Below are 24,764 nucleotides of genomic sequence, written 5' to 3'. Positions count from 1 at the left end.
GGTCGGCTGCTGTAGGCACCATATAGAGTTGCTATGTACAATGATTTGGTAGCAGATTTTATTACAACAACTTTTGTTTAAGTAACATGCATCATACAGGTCTTGAATCGTTTTTTCTCTGGAAAAAGCAGAGAAAACCTTTTAATGGCCGAGTGAGACCAATAGGAGTCGAGAGATGCCAAAAAAAAAAAAAAAAAAAAAAAAAAGGGGCGGATCCAAGCAATGCACATAGCCCCTGCACCAGAGAAACAACACAGACATAAACAAACAAGACAGCTGCTTCCATATCCAGCACTCAAAGAACATTGCAGACATTTGCCAAGCTTTTTGAGCTGTTATAGTAATAAAATGAGTGATCAGGAGTTGATTTATCAGTATCCACGACTATGAGGAGGTATGTCATAAATACAGTGAACAAGGAGTGGGGCGGGGCTGGAGATACAGTACTGAGTGTCCTGTTGCTATGCAATCCCTTTTAAACCTATAATTACTTTTAAACAGCGTATGTAAAATAAACAGTGTGGTGAAAATAAATTGATCCTGACACGCCTGACAGGCATTGAATAAATGGACCGCAAAGGGGGGGGGTCTTAAACCATACTCTGTGTCTTCTTGGTTTCTGGTCTCCAACTCCTCCACTGACAAAGAATGCTTTTAAGAAGAACCATTCGAGCCACAAGCCAGACAATTCTGAGTACCTTGACACACAAAATAGCGGACCAATGGAGAACAAGGCCGTGTCGGTATGAGAACAACCAAGACACTTCACATGGACTCAGGCACTGCCCAAAATAACCAGACTAGCCAATCACAGGGTTGAAGAGAGAATCACAAAACCCGCTGACTTTTGAAGTTTGAGTGAGCTTCTGCTGTGTGCTGCTGCCGCCCAGACATGCATACTGACCGCAAAGGAGGTGTGCACAAGTAGTGTCCAACCACTAGAGTTGACTTCAAGTTCGGAGGGGCGAAATGGATGCTACGCTGCTCTGAATAAAGTTGCAGAGTCATGGGAGCATACGTGTTCAAATTCACAGAAGGCAAGGAAGAACCAATGTTCTGAATAATGGCTAGAATCATCTTCTGAGGAAGGGCCCTGCCGTCTGTCCTACGAGAGACTGGATCAGTGACGGGATACTGCATTAATTGGAAATCGGGTCTTTGTTTCTACGTATCTGCACGAAACGAACTGAAGCAAAGCCGTCAGTTATGTTTTTTGGAAGATTCCGAGAGTACCATACCGTACCAAGTACCGTCTACATTGGAACTGTGGATCTGGAGAGCTGCAGTATTCATTGACACAGATTGACGTCTGTATATGGAAATCAATAAGTATTCAACATGACTAATATTAAATAGTTTATGACTTGAGAAAGTAACTGAAGCAAATGCTATCAAGTTAAGTGGAAACTGTTCTAGAAATAGAATATAACTTCTTGTTTTAGAGTGTGTAAGAAATGGGAAGTTGAATTAATTCTCGTGCATATTTACATGATCAATTACAACGAGAAATGGGTATTGAAAATACTAATGCAAAGTAGACACTGTGTGTGAAGACATATTCAATATTAGTATATTAACCATGTATGCTAATGATGTTATGGTCATTGTAATCATTTGACTATGGAATCAATAAACTGCATATTACTATTCACGCATATCTCTAACCAATAGTCTTTCCTTTCTGTAATATTAGATTAGTTGTGCACCCCTTTTTCCCTTAAATAAACGATTGTTTTATAGTTCTGACACGTTGTGTGTATGTCAATTGTTGTCAAGGGAATCAGAGTTCTACATAATATCACCGAACTATTATGGTATGTCTCAGTAACTAACATTTGGCCATTCTTAAACAGTGCGCCTAGAGACAAATTTATATATAAATAAATTGTATACCAAAGTCACTACAGTGAAGAGGGTAGCAGAATGTCCAACATCTTTAGGTCATAGACTACAAACCTTCTGGACACTAGGTCTGGGGGAAAGCATGCGTGAGCATTATTGTGGGATGTAAAGCGGATATCTTAGACAGCACTATTTTAAAACAACCATTTCTTTATTTGTTTATTGGAGAGATGTAAAATATGCTTCTCGTTTTGAGTGATTTTTTTTTTCTTTTTTTGCTTCGGTAGAATGGGGTAATGTAGCAAACGTGAGTGTGTCCTGGAAGAGTTAACTGCAATGTGCCGTGTAAATGACACCTGTATTTACCAGGTGGTAATGTTGCTTTTTCTTTATTATTCTAGTAAATCTTTAAGGCGCTGTGGCAAAGTGCCCCGCCCCTGGGCTATTTATTTGTGTTGTATGTTACATGTAGTGTGTTAATGTTGGTTTATAGCGATTGGTACATGGAATATAAATGGGTCTGTGTAACACAAGTGTTTAAAATGTATATTTGTAATTAGGCACGAGGATTGCACAGCACTTCACGTGCAGGTAAAATGTAATAATATGCGAGCACTGGAAATTGCACTTTATTAATTTATTTATATTTATCACGTGCAGTTGTACCGAGACTCCAATTGAATGATTGATTACACAATTTTTGTTCCTGGGTAGTAAGTGTTATTTCCTAATTGCTTATGCCTCAAAAGTATAGAAAATGGCTATTATTCCCCACAAACTTTGCTTATGTGACCAGGACAGTGATATTTAAAAATAAACAGTATAATCGTAAATCTCGAAAAATTACTCACTTCTAAATCTTTTGTAGTCATTTTTGTATTACTTTAGTATAAATACATGTTAATTTGGATTCATGTGTTTGTTTTTTTCTGACTTTATGTGCACGAAAAGACACACATTTTCCCGTTTTCCCATTGGAAATAGTGATATTTTGAAATATCACTGTCCTGGTCACAAAAGCAAAGTTTGTGGGGAATAATAGTAATTTTCTATACTTCTGAGGCATAAGCAATTAGGAAATAACACTTACTACCCAGGAACAAAAAAAAAAATTGTTACACGGTGTTATCAGTCGCGTCTCGGTACAGCTGCATAAAAGCCGCATGTTTTCACTCAGTCGGGGTTGTGTGTTCGGTGAGTGGAGAATGGGTGTGGAGAGGAGAGAATTAATAATACTAATAGTTATAGAAATACCATCTCACCGTGTCTGTGTAGTCCGTTTTGTTTGTATATTTATTTTGGCTAAAGTGCCATGTCCTGTGTTTCGTTTGTCTTGCAACCTTTTATTTTCTGCTTGTATAATCATTAAATGCTGAGCGCAAGCAAGCACTCAGCTTCACCAAAAATCCACGTCTGTCTCTTCTGTGTTGGTTCGTGTTTCTGGTCTGACGTCACCCACTACAGCAGTCTTTGTGACAGGCGCCTAAGAGTGGGAGCCGAGAATAGATTCTCAGTGCAATCACACTTTCTTTTAACTGTAAATTAAGTCAATTTACCATTAATACGTTTCTCAGTTGTGATTGAGATACATCCATGGTTTAAGTGGTATCAATTGACTTCTTAAAAAAAATAGAGCATAAAAGTCAGAGTAAAAATCAGAACCCCTAATTATAGATTTGAATCACCTTATCATTCTACAGTAAACAATACTTTCAAACAGAGTCATTGACTTATGAGTCATAACAACATTTATAAAGTAAATATGATGTTGAATAAAATTATAACATTATTTATTTATAAGTTTAAAATGGAGGGGAGAGAGAAGCCAAACTTTGCTGGGGACCCCGAGGGGGGCGTCACATTGGCTCCGACGCTCCCAGGGTGGGGGCTGGGAAGCCGGTAAGGATTGCTGTAGTATGGGGACATGCTAAGGTGAGGAGAAAAAAAAACATAACTGGACATTCCAAATTAGGGGAAAATAAATTAATAATAAAATGGTCACTCTAAATAAAATAAAAAAGAAAGAAGTGGAGGTGAGAAGTACAAATGTGAGTCTAAAATGCCATTACGCAGCAAATAAATAAACCAGTCTCCATTCAGAGCTGTCTGGCACTCTTCTGGACAGGAGGTCTGCTGCCTTGTTGTCCACACCGGGGAGGTGAACCACCCCGATGGAACGCAGCGTATGTGTGTCCAGGACAGGAGACTGGGTGTTGCGTGGTGAAGACCTGGCGAGCGCAGGCCGCCTTGGTGGTTTATGTAAGCTACAACTGTAGTGTTGTCCGTCCGGACTAGCACATGTTTTTGCGTTAACTGCAGGCACAAATGAGATAACGGCAGGGTTACTGCTTGCAGCTCTTGGACATTTATGTGCGCTTGCTGCCAATGTCCCTTCCACTGACCTCTTATTCCTCTCCCAATCCAGACCACTCCCCAGCCCAGGCTCGATGCGTCCGTAGAGACAACGTCCCTTCTGTGAGGTGCCGAGGGGAGATCAGAGGCACAGATTGCCGGGACGGAGACACCACTCCAGTGTCTTCCGGCATTATTTGGACACTCGCACCAGCTGGTACCAATCACAAAGCGGGTGCACCTTGAGCGTATTGACCCAGGCTGAAGCAGGCGCATTCTCAGCAACCCTAGTGGAAGGATTCTCGAGGCGGTTGCCATCAGCCCCAACAACCTTTGACATATTCTGACCTGTAGATGAGCTTCCTGTCTGAATAGGGAGAGTGTGACTTCCAACGACGAAATCCTGTCTTCCGACAGTGAGGCAAACATGCTCACAGAGTTCAGTTATATGCCCAGGAACACTGTGGACTGAGACAGTACGAAGTTGCTCTTCTGTTGATGTATAAAGAGCCTTAGCTTCGTCACATGATCTATGACCCGTTTTGTGTGCGCCTCAGCGCGTACTTTGGAATGCGCGCAAACTAGCCAATTGTCCAGATATTTCAGGATCCAAATACCAGGGCCTCTGCTGTTCTAGAGGCTGAGGAGGTGGATGATGGGTTGCTCCAAGATGAGTGCACCAGTTCAAGAAAATCCTGGCACAAGGGGAGGGCATGCTGTGGGTGCCTTCTGCTTTAGGAAGCGGTTCCCCTTTCCCACCTGTTCAGCTGGCCAGGGAACATCCGTGGCAGCAGCTACATGCTGCATCAAGGCAAGGAACTCCTCCAGCAGATAAGGAAGGGGCGGTATGGAGCCCCCCGCTGTGGCCTGCCCAACTGATGTGGCAGGTTCGGACATGTCTGATCTTGAGGCTGTGAAAGACAGCTCGTCTGGGCTCGGAGATCTGTGTAACAGAGATGGAGATCGGGACGGGTGGTTGGGACTGCCCGGTGGTAAGAAACTGGCACTCATGAGGACCGAACTAGATCAGGCAGGCCAAGGGTGACCTCAGAATCAGAGAACAAGTTCGTTCGAGTCACAAGTCTGCAAAAACAGCGATTAACTGCCCCTGAAATACAAGCTCAGCTAAATGCTACTAGAAGTACTGATGTTTCAACATCAACTGTTCAGAGAAGATTGAGTGAAGCTGGCCTAACTGGAAGAATTGCTGCAAAGAAACCATTGCTAAGAGTACAGAATAAGAAGAAGAGACTTGCCTGGACCAAAAAACACAGAAACTGGACACTTGGAGTGGAAGTCAGCTTTATGGACCGAGGAGTCAAAATCTGAAACATTTGGGTCCAATCGCCGAGTATTTGTAAGATGCATTGGGTGAGCAAATGAGTTCTGCATGTGTGGTTCCCACTGTCAAGCATGGAGGAGGCAGTGTCATAGTCTGGGGTTGCACTGCTGGTGACAGAGTTGGTGATCTTTACCAAGTCCATGGCAAGCTCAACGAGCATGGCTATCATAGCACACTTCAGAGGCATGCCATTCCATCAGGATTACGGCTAGTTGGGCAGTCCTTCATTCTTCAGCAAGATAATGACCCGAAACACACCTCAAAAGTTGTGCAAGAACTATCTGGCGAAGAAGGAAATTGAAGGACAACTCAATCTAATAACCTGGCCTGCCCAGTCTCGAGACCTCAATCCCATAGAACTTGTACGGGACGAACTGGACAGAAGAGTCAAAGCAAAGCTACCCACAAGTGCCCTACATCTCTGGGAATTGCTGCATAAGAGCTGGGAAGACATGTCGGGTGATTTCCCGCTGAAACTTGTTAACCGAATGCCTCGTGTTTGTGAGGCTGTTATTAAGGCAAAAGGTGGCTAGTTTGAGGAAATCAAAGATTTAGAGACAATTTTCAATTTTCTTGAACATTGCTTTGATACTCCTTATGTTTTGTTTTGTATATTGTAACATGTGTTTTCATTTTTAAGTATTTACAGAAATGTATTCAACGTAAAACATTGTCAATTATGAAAAAAAACCTAGTTTTTTTCCAGCAAGTGTACTCAAACTTTTGTCTGGTACTATACCTTCTTACTCTGCACTACTGTAATTTTGCACAAAGAAATAGTTATAACTTTTACTTAATTGTCACAAATATATACATAAGTTTAAGTAGCAAAAACACCAATCACTTACTGTTGCATTTCCAGAAATAGTATATCATAACACGGTCAGTTGCAATGCATTGCATATATAAAAGATAATAATACCCAAACACAATTTAACAACCGTCCTATTACTCTCTTCACCCATTAATAAGTTAACATTTTATCAATTTAAAAACCACAGACGAGAATGTAGAAACTTATAATAATAAAGTGCATTTAACACAGTTGTATGTTTTTACTTAAGCAATAGCACTATTAGTAGTTTAAGACGAGTATCAGTAAGGCCACAGATTATGAAACACACAGTTTACATGTAATATAAACCTAGCAGCGTTTGCATTAAACATATAAATACTGTTTGATAAGGTTAATAAATCTGTAGAAATTAAGCCCACTCTCTATAAACCACAGCATTCTTGGACGACCCAGTAATTTAATAATTAATCCCTGCATGTGTTCTCCAACCAGGTCAGAAAGTCATTCAATGTTTGTTTCTTTTTAAAACAAGCAGATCAAAGTTCCTCACTGAACCTTTTCAAAGTCAAAATAGTATAATCCAAAGGGTGATTAAAGTTCAGCACAACACAGCCAGTTAATTCCAAGAAATTAGAAAAAAAAAATAGAAAAGCGTTCTTTTCAAACCCGTCTGAAGCTTTACATAATCTCTACTCCCCATCCACTTCCTTCTTTTCGGGTAGAAATTTTTTACTCCAAAGAAAACTCTTTGAGGTGGCATGTTATTAATACAAATTTAAAATTTACAAAAATGTGAACAAAAAAAAAAAATCTAACAAAATAGCAAAAAGCTTATATTAGCGCCAGGGGTGACCAAAGTTTACAGAGCAGAGGGCCAAAATTGCAAGGTTACTCTGGGACAGTGGGCCGTAATGTGACCAAATTGTATAGACTGCAAATGTGAAGTACAGTACCTTTTTCAAGTGCATTTATTTGTGTTGCTAGGCATTTCAACATTTCAGCTTATAAAATGGGTATTTTAAATATCCTGATTGGTCAAAACAGGTCATATGGAGGTGTTGCTGTTACAAAATATCGCCATGGGTCAGCCCTTGTTTTAAAAAAAGGGGCAATGTGTCTAGGGCTTTACAAACTTAATACATTTAGGGGTAGATGTACTAAGATGGGCCAGTCGCAGTGCAAACATACCGCAATTTGCATTTTCGTTACGACAATTCGCCAAGTGCACATTTTGTCGTATGTTAAGAAAAAATCTGTTAATGAACAGAGACGCAATATACAAATGTAAATATTATTTGAGTCATCTTAGCAAGAGCTCTAGCGAGAGTTTCAAATAAAATAGTGGCAGTTGAGTTGTGGTTTGCTGCAGCCCAAAGGATAATGTCTACATATGAAAGGGTTCGAGAATCAAAATAACATTGTTTTTGTTTAATGTAAAAGTCATCAGTCACAATGCACACACTACAGCACACGTCTTCACACACATCACACACACACACACACACACACATCCAGTACCCCACACTTCCACACCAACACACACACACATACTAAGATGTTGGTCTAAGGTGGATCATGCATTATTTGGGTTTAGGCCCGAGCAAGGGATTCGGACAATGGAGTCAGATTCATCCGTCCAACAGAGGTTTTGGTTTACAAAAACACACACACACACCCACACACACACACACACACACACACACACACACACACACACACACACACACACACACACACACACACACACACACACACACACACCTAACCCGATCTCGGGCCCTATCTACACAGATGTTGTTCCCTAGTAATAACGAGGCAGGCTAAGCCTGTTACCTCGTCTCCAAAACCAAATCACAATCCCAAACCAATAGCTCGTTTTCCAGTACAATAACCTGCTTGCTCTCCAACTCTCCAAACCAAACTCCTACCATCACCCACCCTGAAACACACACTCGCACCCTTTTAAACATAATTAATTACCCAAATTAGTCCATTGAATAAACCTGGAGTTGGTCCTGACTCCAGTAGGCACTATTGGATCCTAATACCCCCCCTCATGTATGCTCTCTATCAAAACAACACATATTTATTTTAAAACAGATTGAATTACTTGTAGTTTCTCTTATTTAACACACCAATAACAATTACAAAGTCTATTCATCAACCCCACTTTAGTTTTAACCTCAAGCACATTATATTATTTCATTTCTTTCTTTACCATCCAGTTGCTTTACATTCTCTTTCACATTTTGTTCTTTTCCTTAACCATTTCCTTAAGATTGTGCTTCACTGATTTTAGTATTCTATTTTACGACAAAACTGTAACGTTCGAGAGCAGCACTCTCTTTAGTGGCAGAATCATCGCAAGACTCCTGCTTCGCCCCCCTGTACCAGTAGATTGGCTGGTGCCCGAGTGAGCTATGCACTGATGTGACATGCATTTTTACAGAGAGAAATCAGAGATTCAGCTGCAAGACAGACACAAATATGCTTATATTAATGCTCTGTAAGAATGGTCTCAAAATAATAGGTTTACCTCGAAAGGCTGGAGTTTCAATTGATGTTGATATTTATGATAATATCTTGCGATAGTTAGTAAACTGAGTGCGAAGGTCAGTGGCGGAGGTAGAGAAAGATGGGCCCCAGTGCAGGACCTTATTGTGCCCCCCCCCCCCCCCTTCCCAAACATTAATTTAACTTAATTGTCAAAATGTTAGCATGTATGAAACAGTAGGTAATAAGATCGTTTTCTACTCACCTACTTTATTTTATTTTGCGTACATCTTTATATCCAACACTACAACTTTGTAATCATAAACGAACAGGTTTAGTCACTAGCCCTACCAGATTCCCCAATTCTGCAATCACAGAAATGATACAGAATTCACAATTATGCACGGAGATTTGCAGAAATTGTCTTATATAGGAAACCATTTGTTATTTTTATATCAGAAATACAGGCATGTTGATTTGCTGTAGTTTATTTTGGTGCCCGCAGCAGCACCCAACAGCTTCCGTCTAAACTACAGGATGAATCGTGCACACAGAATATAACTGCAAATGGCAATGCTGAATAGTACCCCAAAACCTTCCAATGAAGACTCCGGGGAAGAAAAGTTAGTTAGGATAATTAACCTTTTGCGGTCCTATGTCGGACCAGGTCAGACATTACAATTTTCTCTTTCCAGTCCAACATCATCAAAAAGACTTAAAGCACAGGTCTCTAGTCGTTATATCTCCGGAAAAAGCAGAGAAAAACTTTCAATGGCTGAATGAAACCGAAAAAAAAGGGCGTTTCTCATAGCCCCATGCATTACAGAGATAACACGGACATAACAAAGGAGGTAGCTGCTTCTGCATTCAGCGCTCAAACAATATCACAGACATTTGCAAAGCTTTTTGAGATGTTATAGTAATAAAGTAATGACTTGGAATGCATTATTGAGGAATTTGGTGATAAAACGAATGATCGGGAGAGGATTTATCAGTACGCACGTCTATGAAGAGGTATGTGAAAAATACAGCAAACAAGGGGTGGGGCTTGGCTGTAGACACAGCACCGAGTGTCCTTTTGCGATTAAATGCCTTTTAAACCTGTTTTACTCTGAAAACAAATATTTTAAACAGCGCATGTGAAAATAAATTGGACCTGACGCACCTGACCTGATGCAAAGAGTTAAGACAATAGCGATACCTGTTGAAAGATGAAGATCGATTATATGTACAACGTTACTAGATAGAATAAGATAAGAAGACGAAGATAGAATAACTAAAACAGAGGTCAGAGAACCACTGGCAAACTCAGACCACAACATGGTCTCATTTGAAGTGTCTTTTAAAACCCCAAAAGTAATGACTAAAGCTAAGGTTTACAATTTTAGAAAAGCAAACTATGAAGGTATGAAACAGAGACTAACAGAAGTAGATTGGAGTAAAATAGAGAAAACACCCACAGAAGAAGGATGGTTGTTCTTCAAAAATGTAGTACTAGAGGCGCAAAACAATTATATCCCTAAAGTAGACAAATCTAAATGTAAAACTAAATTGCCAAAATGGTTTAATAGATCAATTAAAAAAAATATTCAGCGAAAAAAGGCACTTTACAGAGCATTAAAAAAGGACCAAAAAGAAAGTACGCAGAAAGAGTACACAGAACTGCAAACGCAAGTCAAAAAGGAAGTTAGAAAGGCCAAGAGAGAAATAGAAATGAACATTGCTAAGGGAGCTAAAACCAATTCCAAAATGTTTTTCCAATATTACAACAGCAAGAGAACATTCAAAGAGGAGATTAAATGTTTAAGAGATACAAATGGCAAAATCGTAGAGGAAGAAAAAAAAATAGCAAATATGTTAAATGATTGCTTTTCACAAGTTTTTACAAAGGAAGATACTGACAACATGCCCCACATGTCATCCAGTTCCTATCCAGTTTTAAATAACTTTAGCATAACTGAGGCAGAAGTGTTAAAGGGACTAGGAGCTCTTAAAATAAACAAATCCCCTGGGCCGGATGAGATCCTCCCAGTAGTACTCAAAGAAATGAAAGAAGTTATTTACAAACCGCTAACCAAATCATGCAACAGTCTCTTGACACAGAGGTGGACCCGACAGACTGGAAAATTGCAAACATAATACTGATCCACAAAAAGGGAAACAAAACTGAACCAGGTAACTACAGACCAGTAAGCCTGACTTCTATTATATGCAAACTTATGGAAACTATAATAAGATCCAAAATGGAAAATTACCTATATGGTAACAGGGTCCTGGGAGACAGTCAACATGGTTTTAGGAAAGGGAGATCGTGTCTAACTAACCTGCTTGATTTTTTTTGAGGATGCAACATCGATAATGGATAATTGCAAAGCATATGACATGGTTTATTTTAGATTTCCAGAAAGCTTTTGACAAAGTCCCGCACAAAAGATTAATTCTCAAACTGAACGCAGTTGGGATTCAAGGGAAACACATGTACATGGATTAGGGAGTGGTTAACCTGTAGAAAACAGAAAGTACTGATTAGAGGAAAAACCTCAGAATGGAGTGTGGTAACCAGCGGTGTACCACAGGGATCAGTATTAGGTCCTCTGCTATTCCTAATCTACATTAATGATTTAGATTCTGGTATAGTAAGCAAAACTTGTTAAATTTGCAGACGACACAAAAATAGGAGGAGTGGCAAACACTGTTGCAGCAGCAAAGGTCATTCAAAATGATCTAGACAAGATTCAGAACTGGGCAGACACATGGCGTATGACATTTAATAGAGAAAAGTGTAAGGTACTGCACGCAGGAAATAAAAATGTACATTATAAATATCATATGGGAGATATTGAAATTGGAGAAGGAATCTATGAAAAAGACCTAGGAGTTTTTGTTGACTCAGAAATGTCTTCATCTAGACAATGTGGGGAAGCTATAAAAAAGGCTAACAAGATGCTCGGATACATTGTGAAAAGTGTTGAATTTAAATCAAGGGAAGTAATGTTAAAACTGTACAATGCATTAGTAAGACCTCATCTTGAATATTGTGTGCAGTTCTGGTCACCTCGCTATAAAAAAGATATTGCTGCTCTAGAACGAGTGCAAAGAAGAGCGACCAGAATTATTCCGGGCTTAAAAGGCATGTCATATGCAGACAGGCTAAAAGAATTGAATCTGTTCAGTCTTGAACAAAGAAGACTACGTGGACAAAACACATTTACTGATTCTTACAGAAGTATTATCCGTTACACCCCTGATCCTTCATATTTGATTCCGATTGTCTGCAGCTAGCCTATGTAATCACCTTGTCATAACGTTAATTTAGTTCCGTTCATTACGAAGTTTTGACATTGTTACGTGCGGCATTTTCTGGAGTATGAACTTATACAGCCGTCGATCAAATGCAGACAGGCCTAAAAGAATTGAATCTGTTCAGTCTTGAACAAAGAAGACTACGTGGTGACCTAATTCACGCATTCAGAAATTCTAAAAGCTATTGACAGTGTCGACCCAAGGGACTTTTCAGCCTGAAAAAAAGAAACAAGGGACCAAGTTCTTCACGGACTACGTTAAGACCGCTAACCCAGTTATTCGATGATTGTTGGTGTACGTCGTTTACTACGCCGGTTTTTACATTTGCAAAATATAAGAATACAAGAATAGTGCACTTCACCTGTGGTTTTAGCGTGTTGTTATGAGAACTCCCGTTACGCCATCTAGATGTAAATGGATCAGTTTCTAACATGGGTCGATAGCCCAACTGCAATAGTGTTTATTTGTTACGATTTCTGTGGCGGAGTTGTCATTAGAAATGTAAACTTCTTATATTATTTTGTTTCTTTATAGTATTCTTATGTTCTTATGTGAAGTGGACACACAAAATCTACAACCAATTACTATTGAGGCAATGGGTAGTCTACATTTCCAGTAAGTTGTACCCAGCTAGGGTTGAGTTATCACAAATAAACAATGCTAAACACACCGCCTCAACAGTAATCAAATGTATCTTAAACTTTAAAGATGAGTAAATTGTCATCAATTTTTTTATTTATTGCTGCGTTAATTCCTTCCAAAAAAGGGGGCCAGTTGTACTAACGAGATAAAACAATAGGTCACGTTTTACTAAACATTTTAAAACTAAATAAACAAACACATTACCATAATTAACACTATCGTAGTATGTTGCTTGAAACATAATAACATAAATATTCATAATAAAGTTGAGTTCTTCTCTATAAACAGTAACACATTTAAAGCTTGGGACTCCCTGTCTGTAGCTTGGTGTTGTTTACATTATCTTCAGCATATTACTTTTTCAAAAACAACACTTTTCTTATACCAATACAGTATTGATGAGCGATAATCAGTTTGTTTGAAAACCAGGCTTTGATAACTGATAATAGGTGCACAGGCGGTGATTCTGTGAGTGAAATTATAGTGTGGATGCTTCACAAACAGAAATTTTATTGCAGCGTTTAAAAATATAAAATCCATTTATACAAAGTCTCCCAACTTTCTTTAAAAGATCTGTGGTTCCCTTGTTTTTCTTTTGTATTTGTTTTGCTCTCATTAGTATCTATAGTAGATACATCAATCATATCTATCAATCATAATTAATAAAGTGCCACGTCAATCACATTGAATATAAAAAAAAAATAAGTTTTAAAAAAAATGCAATTCAAGTCTGCAAAATATAAAAGTGCCTAATTGTGGTTTGAAACAGGAAAATGAGTGGTTACCGTGCACAGGCATGATAGAAAAAATGTAAATTAACTGCATCTGTATTTGTAACTTTTTTTTTTTTTTTTTAATACCTCTTTTGTTATATATTTAAGAAAAATAAAACCGTGCTCAGTTCTTCACTGTGCTGTAAAGCAGCGGGCCGGAAATGTCCGCTCAAGGAACCACACCGCTCTGCTCCCCGGCTCCACATACAATCGGCTCACTCCACTACGCTCACACTCGGCGTGTTCCTGCACGTGAGGCTGACAGCTGAGACCTTAGTCAGAATTGTGGCGAAGGCAGGGGGGCGTGGCCACTGGACCGTGTGTTCTTTGTGTGTGTCCTGAAATAATGTGAATCACTACAATTTAACACGGCCACTTGACTTGGTGTGTGATTTTGAAGGCGATTAGTTACACCTGAGCTAATTTAGGATTACTATTGGACACGTATCCAACCAAGCTATCTCACTTTTTATTTTTAATTCATTTTCTACAATTTCTAAAATATTTTTTTTCTGGAAGTTGTGGGGTAGGATGTGTAGATAAATGGAAAAAAAAATATTTTAATGCATTTTAATTGGACTTTTCCACATTTTATTGTGTTACAACATGGAATCAAAATGGATTTAATTAAGAGTTTTTGCCACTGATCAACACAAAAAAAAGTGTGTTGTCAAAGTGAAAAATAAAATCTACAAATTGTTCTAAATTAATTACAAATACAAAACAGAATACTGTTCAGAAACATAAGTTGCTCACGTGTAGCGATCTTGATCTATGCAAGCGTCAATCTAAGGGGATTGTAGTACAAGAAACATAGAACAGCCATGAGAAGAACACAATAAAGAGTTCGAGTTCATTAACAGCTCACCTATGTGGACAGCCTATTAATTTATAATTGTAACAGCAAGTGAACCGGTGTGAAGTAAACATTTTAAAAATATGACAGGAATACCGAATTCTATGGGTAATACAGAAATGTGCTTAACACTGGTACTACCGGTAAAACATGTGCTGCCGTTATTTATTTATGTACAAAACTGCATCGATGTGCTCTGCAAGATAATGCGGTTCCCGCACGCAGGCGCGAAACCTGGACCTCTTGCACTAAAGCAGAGCGCCGATACCGCTGTCATCTACCTTTCCCCATGCACGTTACAATACCAACAGAATAGGCCAATGTATTTGGGCTGTGTTAACGGCAAGAAATTAAAGTTGCTTTCACTTCTGCCTCCATACCTCCCACTGATGGGTGTGCATTTACTCTCTTTCTTGTCTTTACTATAATGCCCAGAATTCTCTCATTTTCCACTGTTTGTGCTGGCTGTCATCACCTTCGTGTGTGTGGTTTCAGACATGTGACGTATTAATGCGCTCGTGTACAGCCACCAGCTTTACACCAGCTTACTTACCAGTGCAAAGAAACAGCCTTCTTAAAGATTGTGTGGTTAACAATATACCACCACCATGTGATAGACACACACAGATGCATTCAGTAACTTCTGGTTTCGTTAAAAATACAACACCAGAACCGTAACAAACACTGACAGGTCTTTTCAGTTAGACCTGTCTTGGTTTGCTGTAAAAATACATATTATGGAATGTTTTCCTAGAAACAGTCAACATACCACACAACATACGCTGATATGGAATTTTTTCCTAACACAGTCAACGTTATGAATATGAATCATTTAGATATAGCAAAGGGTTTATATAATATTCATGTTTGCTTGTTTATGCATATGGACCTTATACGCTAGTAGATGGAACTGTGTACGTTATAATATATATATTATATATAATTCACCATATATATATCTATAATCCGCATGCATTACAATTAATAGAAGTAATTACACTTGCAGCATGTGACCTTAGACATTTTACATATGGTACAATGACCTAGTAATGTTACGTTATAATATCTTCCAAATAATATTACATTACTGCAAACGCAAATACCGTAGACAAATATTTTTTCTTACCTGTAATGGAAAAGACGCGGATTTGTTACCGACATATCCTCTGACAACATGACTCTGAATTGACAGCACCCTGCATTCCATGTTGTGCGTAGTTTTAAAAAGACGAATACAAAATAAGCAATATGTTAAGCTTGGTATTAGCTTCTGGTCCTATTTCAGTTAATATGTTTGAGAGGAGTAGTATAAAAAATACTGTGGCAGGACTGAAGGACATGCAACACAGAAACACACATTGACCAGACCGACAAAAATTCTTCAGGCAATTAAGGCGGACACCTAAGACCCCTTGCATCAGCGAGTCTGAAAATTAAAACAATTAAACGTGACCAAAATGTCAGATTCGTTTTGCAAATAAATATGTTGTCGGTCTTCAACTCACGGACTAGTTCAATTAAATCTGTTTTTACTGACAGTGATAATTCTCCTGCCCCTAATAATGTTTTATATTTTAATATTAAAATAAAATTGAGTGTATTCACTGAAAAAAAATCAATATTACAGTTTAACTAGCAAAAAATATATATATATATCGCAGACCTCAAATCATATACAAAATAACCCTACTGTCTTTTTGGAGTTTTATTACTCGATACTTTGTAAGCAGAGTATACTTTTTAGCATTTTGTTCTGAAGTGGGGGTTGTTGCAAGTTCCTGGACAACTACGGCGAGGATAGGGGGTCCATCCTTTCTCTGTCGCGTAGTGAAAGTCTTCTATTGGTAGTAACGGTGTATTATAAGCTGTGTAACTGCTGTGCTGATTTGGAACAGTAAGTTCCCTTTCAATTGAATGACAACCATTACCGAATGGGAAGAGACTCTCTGACCGTCAATCACTATATATATTCGTATGAGCGTAACATGCAGAAGTTACATAGTTATATTGTCACAGTCAGGTGCCTCAGCCAGTCGCAGCTGGCATCATCCAAATTGGTGAAGTTGCCGGTGCACCTGAAGCGAGGGCAGGAGTATAAAATGTGGTCAGCCGTCTGCTCCTTGCCGTCGTCTCATTCTCAAATTGGGTCATCAGTGAGATCCCACTTGTGTTGGGTGGCCTGGAAACGGCCATGTCCAGTTTTTAGTCGGTTCAGCTTGACCAAGGCTGAAGCTGTATTTCACAGTCTCAAAGTAGGACGTGTCCGAACCCACCACGTCATTTACACAGGCCACAGCAGGGGGACTCTATACCGCCCCTCCTGCATGTATCACAGAGGGAGAAGATCTGGGGCTTCTCGTTCCCTGGTCAGCTGAGCATGAGAGAAGAGGGAACGGCTTCTTAAAGAGAAAGGGTCATCCGCATCATGCCCTGCCCTTGTGCAAGGATTTTCTGGAGTTGGTGCTCACATCCTGGAGCAAACCAGCCTCCGCCCCCTCAGCCTCTAGAACAGCAGAGGCCCTGCTACACAACACAGGAGCCCAAGAAGCAGGTCTAGGCACATTCCCCACCATCGGGGACACAGTCACAGTACTGGTGCAGGGGTCCACCCTTACCAAACCAACCTGCCCTTCCAAATGGTGCAGAAAGACAGACACCATACTGAAAAAGGCATACGCATCCACAGCACTGTCAGCTAGAGCGGCCAATGCAATGGCTATACTGGTCCTGTACCAGACACAGCTGGCTGAGAGGCTGCAGGAGCGGGCAACGGAGGCAGACATAGGGAGTTACTTGCAGTAACAATGGCGATGATCTACCTAATGGGGGAGTGTGGCAAAGTGGCTGGTGAAGCGGGAACAGGTGTAGCGGTGATGCGATGCAGGCAGACAACGGTAATCCGGTGAAAAGTGCTTTATTTATATTACAGGTCTCGTGACCGTAAAATAATAAATCCCCGGCAATACACAACAATGTGTAAGGCATGGGGATAACAAACAGGGCACCGTCCCGAACAAAAACGAACACACTGTCACTAGTCCTGGGTGAGTGCAGTCGTGCTGGTGCTTAGTGCAAACACAGGTATTTCATGACGGTAATGCAGTGGTGATCCGGATAGTGCTGACCCTCGGCAACAGCTCCGGATGTGCTTTAACTGTCTGGTGGTGAAAACACAGACAATTACGAAAACAAACACAACAATACACAACAGGTATACTCTTTCACAACGAGATCTCCTCTCTCGGTCCTTCTCTCTCCAAATGTTCACCCAAACAAAGGAAAAGATCAGTGTTACCCTGGCCCCTATATGTAATCCTGCATGACATCTTGGTAAACAGTTGCAGCTGCTTTATTACTTGCAGCTGGCTGTCGTTTACCTTTCAGGTCAATTCAGTCTTACAACAGAGTCTCGCTTCTTTCCAGGCTGACCGACTTCCCAGTCCCGGAAACAACCTGTCAGGCCAGCCCTTCCAGATACTTCTCCTCCCATTCTTTAAGAACATAAGAACAGAAGAAAGTTTACAAACGAGAGGAGGCCATTCAGCCCATCTTGCTCGTTTGGTTGTTAGTAGCTTATTGATTCCAAAATCTCATCAAGCAGCTTCTTGAAGGATCCCAGGGTGTCAGCTTCAACAATATTACTGGGGAGTTGATTCCAGACCCTCACAATTCTCTCTGTAAAAGAGTGCCTCCTATTTTCTGTTCTGAATGCCCCTTTGTCTAAACTCCATTTGTGACCTCTGGTCCTTGCTTCTTTTTTCAGGCTGAAAAAGTCCCTTGGGTCGACACTGTCAATATCTTTTAGAATTTTGAATGCTTGAATTAGGTCGCCACGTAGTCTTCTTTGTTCAAGACTGAACAGATTCAATTCTTTTAGCCTGTCTGCATATGACATGCCTTTTAAGCCCGGAATAATTCTAGTAGCTCTTCTTTGCACTCTTTCTAGAGCAGCAATATCTTTTTTATAGCAAGGTGACCAGAACTGAACACAATATTCAAGATGAGGTCTTACTAGTGCATTGTACAGTTTTAACATTACTTCCTTTGATTTAAATTCAACACTTTTCACAATGTATCCGAGCATCTTATTAGCCATTTTTATAGCTTCCCCACATTGTCTAGATGAAGACATTTCAACAAGTCAAGTCAACAAGTCAAGTCAACAAAAACTCCTAGGTCTTTTTCATATATTCCTTCTCCAATTTCAGTATCTCCCATATGATATTTATAATGTACATTTTTATTTACTGAGTGCAGTACCTTACACTTTTCTCTATTAAATGTCATTTGCCATGTGTCTGCCCAGTTCTGACTCTTGTCTAGATAATTTTGAATGACCTTTGCTGCTGCAACAGTGTTTGCCACTCCTCCTACTTTTGTGTCGTCTGCAAATTTAACAAGTTTGCTTACTATACCAGAATCTAAATCATTAATGTAGATTAATGCAGCTCTGCCTCTCCCTGCTTGTCTGTTTTGGGTTGGCGGGCCGTGTTCTGGCCATTTTGCCCCCGCAGGCTGAGAATGCCACCTTGGACACTGGCGGTAGGCAGGAAGGCGGGAGGGAGGGAGATTTATCACCAGACCTCATTATCTTTCTGTCAAAGGAAGTTAGGTCAGGCATCAGGCAGGTCTCTAACGGCGTTGGTTGCCACGCGCAGACATCTCTGGCTAACACAGGCCAAGGTCGTCGAGAACGAGAAGGCAGCACTGCTAGATGTCCCTATTACACTGGGCAGACGTTCGGACCGACCATTGATGTGAGCCTTGAAAGGTCCCACAAGGCCACGGAGATCACTTCCACGTTCTCACGCCTTCCTGCCTACCGCCAGTGTCCAAGGTGGCATTCTCAGCCTGCAGGGGCAACACGGCCAGAACACCACCTGCCAACCCAAAACAGACAAGCAGGGAGAGGCAGAGCCAGCGGCAAGAGACCACCGCAGCCAGGGGTAACCGGTTCTCCGGCTGGAGACTGAGGCCGGGGTATAAGAAACACCAGCCCCCTCCTGCTGTCCACAGCTGCCACCAACCCCCCTCACAACTGGACTGACCAAAGGCAACGACCCATGGCAAGACTGCACCCAGGAATCCTGGGTGCTATCGACAATGAGATACGGATATGCTCTACAATTTCGCATAGGTCTGCCACTCCTCAAGGGTGTGCTCTGCACCACTGTCGAGTCAGCAAAAGCGATACTCCTTCAACAGGAGATCGCCAATCTTCAACAGAAGAACGCTGTGCGCTTGGTAGATCCAACAATGCCCTCAGTGGTTTTTACTTCAGCTAATTCCTGGTGCCCAAAAGGGACGGCGGTTACAGACCTATTCTGGACCTCAGGGTCCTCAATTTGTTCCTCAAACAGAGGAAGTTCAATATGTTGACAGCACAGCGTATCATCCAGTCCGTCCAACCAGATGACTGGTTCACATTGATCGACCTGCAAGACTCCTACTTTCACGCCCCGATCCGTTCCGTTCATGACGCATACAAATTCTGTCTCGCTGGCGCCCCGCACATTTTCAAAGTGCATGGATGCAGCACTGGCTCCACTCAGGCTGCGGGGTATTCGTATCCTGAACTACCTGGATGATTGGCTAGTTTGCGTGCATTCCAAAAGACGCGAAGAGGCGCACACAAAACAGGTCAGAGATCATGTGACGAAATTAAGGCTCTCAATACATCAACAGAAGAGGAACTTCGTACCATCTCAGTCCACAGTGTTCCTGTGGATAAAACTGAACTCTGTGAGCATGCTTGCCTCACTGTCGGAAGACAGGTCAGAGGATATCAAAGGTTGTTTGGGGCTGATGGCTGCCTCCTCGAGAAGACTTCCACTAAATATGCTCAAGGAGCTCCCTGTCCGAGATCGCTACCGGCTGCTGTGAGTGTCCAGACAATGCCAGAAGACTCTGGAGTGGTGGCTCCATCCTGGCAATCTGCGCCTCGGATCTCCCCTCGGATCCCCTCAAAGAAGGGAAGTGATCACTACAGATGCCTCCAGCCTGGGCTGGGTAGCAGTCTGGAATGGGAGAGGAATAAGAGGTCAGTGGAAGGGACATTGGCAGCAAGTGCACGTATATGCCCAAGAGCTGCAAGCAGTGAACTTGGCGTTATCTTATTTTTGCCAGCAGTTAGTGCACAAACATGTGCTGGTCTGGACGGACAATACTACAGTGGTGACCTACATAAACCACCAAGGCAGCCTACGCTCACTGGGCCTTCACAACGCAGCACACAGACTCCTGTCCTGGACGCACAGAAACTTGCGTTCCATTAGGGCGGTTCACCTCCCCGGGGTGGACAACAAGGCAGCAGACCTCCTGTCCAGAAGAGCTCCAGACAGCCCCTGGAATGGAAACTGCATCCTCAAGTGGTGAAACAGATTTGGGAGAGTTTTCGAGCTGCAAGAATCAACCTTTTTGGTTCTCCATGGAGAGAGACAAGGGCCCCCTGGGTAAACAACACCGAATCAATATGGGTCAGAATAATAGACAAAAATTTCAAAGGACATATGTGAACAGGATGGCTTTGCAGGGGTGACGTCAGAAATAGACTCCAAACACTGATGAATGGTGGTGAGTTTCATTGTAAATAATAATAATAAACAAATGTTTTAAACAAAACACACGACTGAAAATAAAGGGCACATTGGCCAAAGTAAATAGACAGACAAACAAACAAACAAACAAGGTATAGTGCAAGTCCTCTCACAAGAGTAGCATTTGTTTATATTTAAATTACTCTCCTCTCTCTCACCTGTTCTCAACTTCCTGAACACACAACTCCGAGTGAGTGAAAACATGCTGTTTATATGCAGCTGTAGAGACTCAATTGTTAATCAATCAGTCAATTGGAGTCTCAGTACAACTGCACGTGAATTAATTAAGCGTAATTCCCCATTCTCACATATTACATTTTACCTGCACGTGAAGTGTTGTGCAATCCTCGTGCTTAAATACAAATATACATTTTAAGCACTTGTGCTCGTAACCCATATTTATATCCTGTGTATTTTATACATAAACACCAACATTAAAACACTACAGACAACATAAAACACTTAATAAACATAAAGGAGCTGGACATTCCGTCACAAATGCCCCCCTTTGTGCGCAGCACACCTGGCCTCAATGGCCACCTCCCCCCTCAGTCCCAAAGTCCTGGTTTATAGTCCCAGCCCAGGAACAGGGGCAGCAACGGGCCAAAGGTGGCAGCCATGGTGGGAGGTCCTCCCACCCCAACAGCCGTAGTGGCCAGGCCAACTGTACCCAGGCCGGCTCCTCTGGCCAAGGTAATCCTAGCCGCCGCCCGGCTGTCTGTGGGGGTGGTCTCCAGACCTCCCCCAAGATCTCCGGCTGCGAAACTGCTGTGAGGGAAGGTGGTCTCCTGACCTCTCCCCCCTTCATAGCCGGCAGCTCCCTTTGGGGTAACTCCAGCCCCCAGAACTCCTGCAGCGAAATTGCTGTGGGGGAAGGTGGTCTCCTGACCTCTCCCCCCTTCTTCATAGCCAGCAGCTCCCTCTGGTGGGGCTCCAGCCACACTGACCGTTGCGGCCAAGCAGAGCTAACGGCGATCCCTGGCCATGCGGAGCGGCTGGCAACCTCAGGCGATGCGGGGCAGGCATCCTTGGGAGGAACGAGGTAGGCATCCTTGAGCGATGTGAGGCAGGCACCCTTGGGTGGAACCAGCAGGAATTCATCCTCTGCTGGTGGAGGTGGCAGCTGCAAGCAGTCCTCCCACAATGGTGGAAGTGGAACCAGCAGGAATTCATCCTCTGCTGGTGGAGGTGGGAGCTGCAAGCAGTCCACCTATTGCGGTGGAGGCGGAACCAGCCTGAATACATCCTCTGCTGGTGGAAGTGGAAGCTGCAAGCAGTTCTTCCACGGTGCTGGAGGCAGAACCAGCAGGAATTCATCCTCTGCTGGTGGAGGTGGGGGCTGCATGTAGTCTCCTGGCGACAGAGGTGGGAGCAGTGTGTAGTCTCCTGGCAACGGAGATGAAAGCATCTGGTAGTCTCCCCCTGTTGCTGGGAACTGGTGCGGCTCACCCTCACTTGCAGGGGACTGGTGCGGCTCTCCCTCACTAGCAGGGGACTGGTGCAGCTCACCCTCTCTTACAGGGGACTGGTGCAGCTCTCCCTCTCTTGCAGGGGACTGATGCGGCTCTATCTCACTTGCAGGGTGCGAAACCAGCAGGCATTTTTCCTCTGCTGGTGGAGGTGGAAACAGCAGGCATTCTTCCTCTGCTGGTGGAGGTGGAAACAGCAGGCATTCTTTCTCTGCTGGTGGAGACTTGGGGTGTGGACGCTCTGCCTTCCCCTTCTGGAGCTGTGAATGCACCGACTCCCCCTTTGTGGGCTGTAGACGCCTGTGCTCCCCCCTTCTGGGAGCTGGGTGTTAAGACTCCTGCCACTTAGGCTTAGGATGTTCGGGCTCCTCATCCTCTGGCTCCTGCTCTGGGAAGTCCTCGTCCTCATGCCCATAGACAGTGCACATGGTGCATCACCTTGGCTCCTTTGGCTTCCTCCTCATCTTTTCCCCTCTCTACCTCTTTCTCCTTACCTTCCTCTCTTGGGTCTCCAGACGCTTTGGCTCCAGCCACTGGTGTGGAGACTGCCCATCTTCTGTTTCCGGGAGAGGGCAGTCAGCCACTCCATGGCCATAGCGTTTGCACAGGAGGCACCACCCCCCCTGGTCCTCATCAGGAATTTCCCTGGATGCAGTCATCTTAAACCAGAGCACCTGCTCTGGCTGCTGGGGAGGTTTCTGCTTTTTCCAGCCACTTTTCCCCATTTTTTTTTTTTTCAAAACAAACAAAAAAAAACACTCCTGGTCTGACACTAGGAGGCGCTGTTGTCCTGTTTCTGACACCAACTGTGAACAGGATGGCTTTGCAGGGGTGACGTCAGACCAGAAATAGACTCCAGACATGAATGGCAGTGAGTTTTATTGTAAATAATAATAATAAACAAAAGATTTAAACAAAACACATGACTGAAAATAAAGGGCGCTAGCCAAAGTAAATAGACAGACAAACAAGCAAAGTGGACGAACCCAACAAGTATCGTGTGAGTCCTCTCACAAGAGTAGCATTTGTTTATATTTAAATTACTCTCCTCTCTCTCACCCGTTCTTCACTTCCCGAACACACAACTCCGAGTGAGTGAAAACATGCTGTTTATATGCAGCTGTAGAGACTCAATTGCTAATCAATCATTCAATTGGAGTCTCGGTACAACTGCACGTGAATTAATTAAGCGTAATTCCCCATTCTCACATATTACATTTTACCTGCACGTGAAATCCTCGTGCTTAAATACAAATATACATTTTAAGCACTTGTGCTCGTAACCCATATTTATATCCTGTGTATTTTATACATAAACACCAACATTAAAACACTACAGACAACATAAAACACTTAATAAACATAAAGGAGCGGGACACTCCACCACAGCATAATAATAGGAGCATCATAGAGACCACCAAAGTCAGACGCCAAGCACAATAATCTATGCAATGACATTAGAAATGCATGTAGCAATGGGGAAGCCATAATAATCAGGATTTTAACTTCCCCCATATAAAATGGGAAAACCCCATGGGGAGTACGATGGACGAAATTGAAATGGCTGCTTCCTAATGCAATTCATCAAGGCACCGACTAGAGAGGAGGCATGCCTTGATTTAGTCTTTTCACATAACTAAGACAGAATAATGTCAAGGAAATGCATGGTTAAATTGATTTTAATATAAGCATTTTCCAGATATTTAATCCAGACTCTTGTCTGTGTGTCATGCTGTGGGGATTGGGTTGTTAACATTCATTCCAGAACATTCTTAACCAGGTCTACTTCAAAGCCTTCCAAAATGCTATCTAATTATCTAGTCTCCTAAGGTGTCATAAAACTTGCAAAGCCAAGCTACAGTGCAGTTGTACAATTATTATGTTAAAAATTAGTTAAAATGCTTTAAGAATTATTTTTAATTACATAACTTGTGGACACAAGTTTAATAGTTATTTTAAGTATTGTGTTTTAAATTAATATTATAAATTAATAACTATTTTTGAATATTATCCTTTGATTGTATTGTGATGTGTTTTATAATGCTTGTAATCGTAATTTTATATACAGAATGAAACTGAAATTTATATGCTTCTCTAACGAATATAACTAAAGTTATATTGAATAGGAGGTTTAAATGATAAATGTAAAATCCTTTCATAACAAAATGGGTGGGTACATTGCATTTCTAACACACCCTTTTTGTGTGACTAACTGTCTATCAAATACTGTAAACCAATGGAAGGGCAGACATGGAATTGTTTACAGTACAAGGGAACACCTATAAATCATGTTATTTAAA

At 41.8% G+C, this 24,764-nt stretch overlaps 1 protein-coding gene across 6 annotated transcripts in view; it reads right to left on the bottom strand.

Annotated features, from left to right (window-relative positions):
• LOC121320437 (pyridoxal kinase-like) overlaps positions 1-15,801 on the bottom strand; it is a 166,738-nt gene extending 150,937 nt beyond the window's left edge. For all 6 annotated transcript variants that reach the window (XR_005950842.1, XR_005950843.1, XR_005950844.1 and 3 more), the window contains exon 1: positions 15,526-15,801. Coding sequence is in view for 2 of the 6 variants with exons in the window: in XM_041258768.1 (XP_041114702.1) it covers positions 15,526-15,606 (81 nt within the window). In the remaining 4 variants the exon portion in view is untranslated. The remainder of the gene's footprint in view (positions 1-15,525) is intronic.
• Positions 15,802-24,764: the final 8,963 nt, after the last annotated feature.

This window comes from Polyodon spathula, chromosome 9 (genome assembly GCF_017654505.1).
Source record: "Polyodon spathula isolate WHYD16114869_AA chromosome 9, ASM1765450v1, whole genome shotgun sequence".
In the NCBI taxonomy this organism is placed as follows: domain Eukaryota; kingdom Metazoa; phylum Chordata; class Actinopteri; order Acipenseriformes; family Polyodontidae; genus Polyodon; species Polyodon spathula.
The sequence above is the reverse complement of the archived record's forward strand: the minus strand, read 5'-3'. Positions and strand labels throughout refer to the sequence as shown.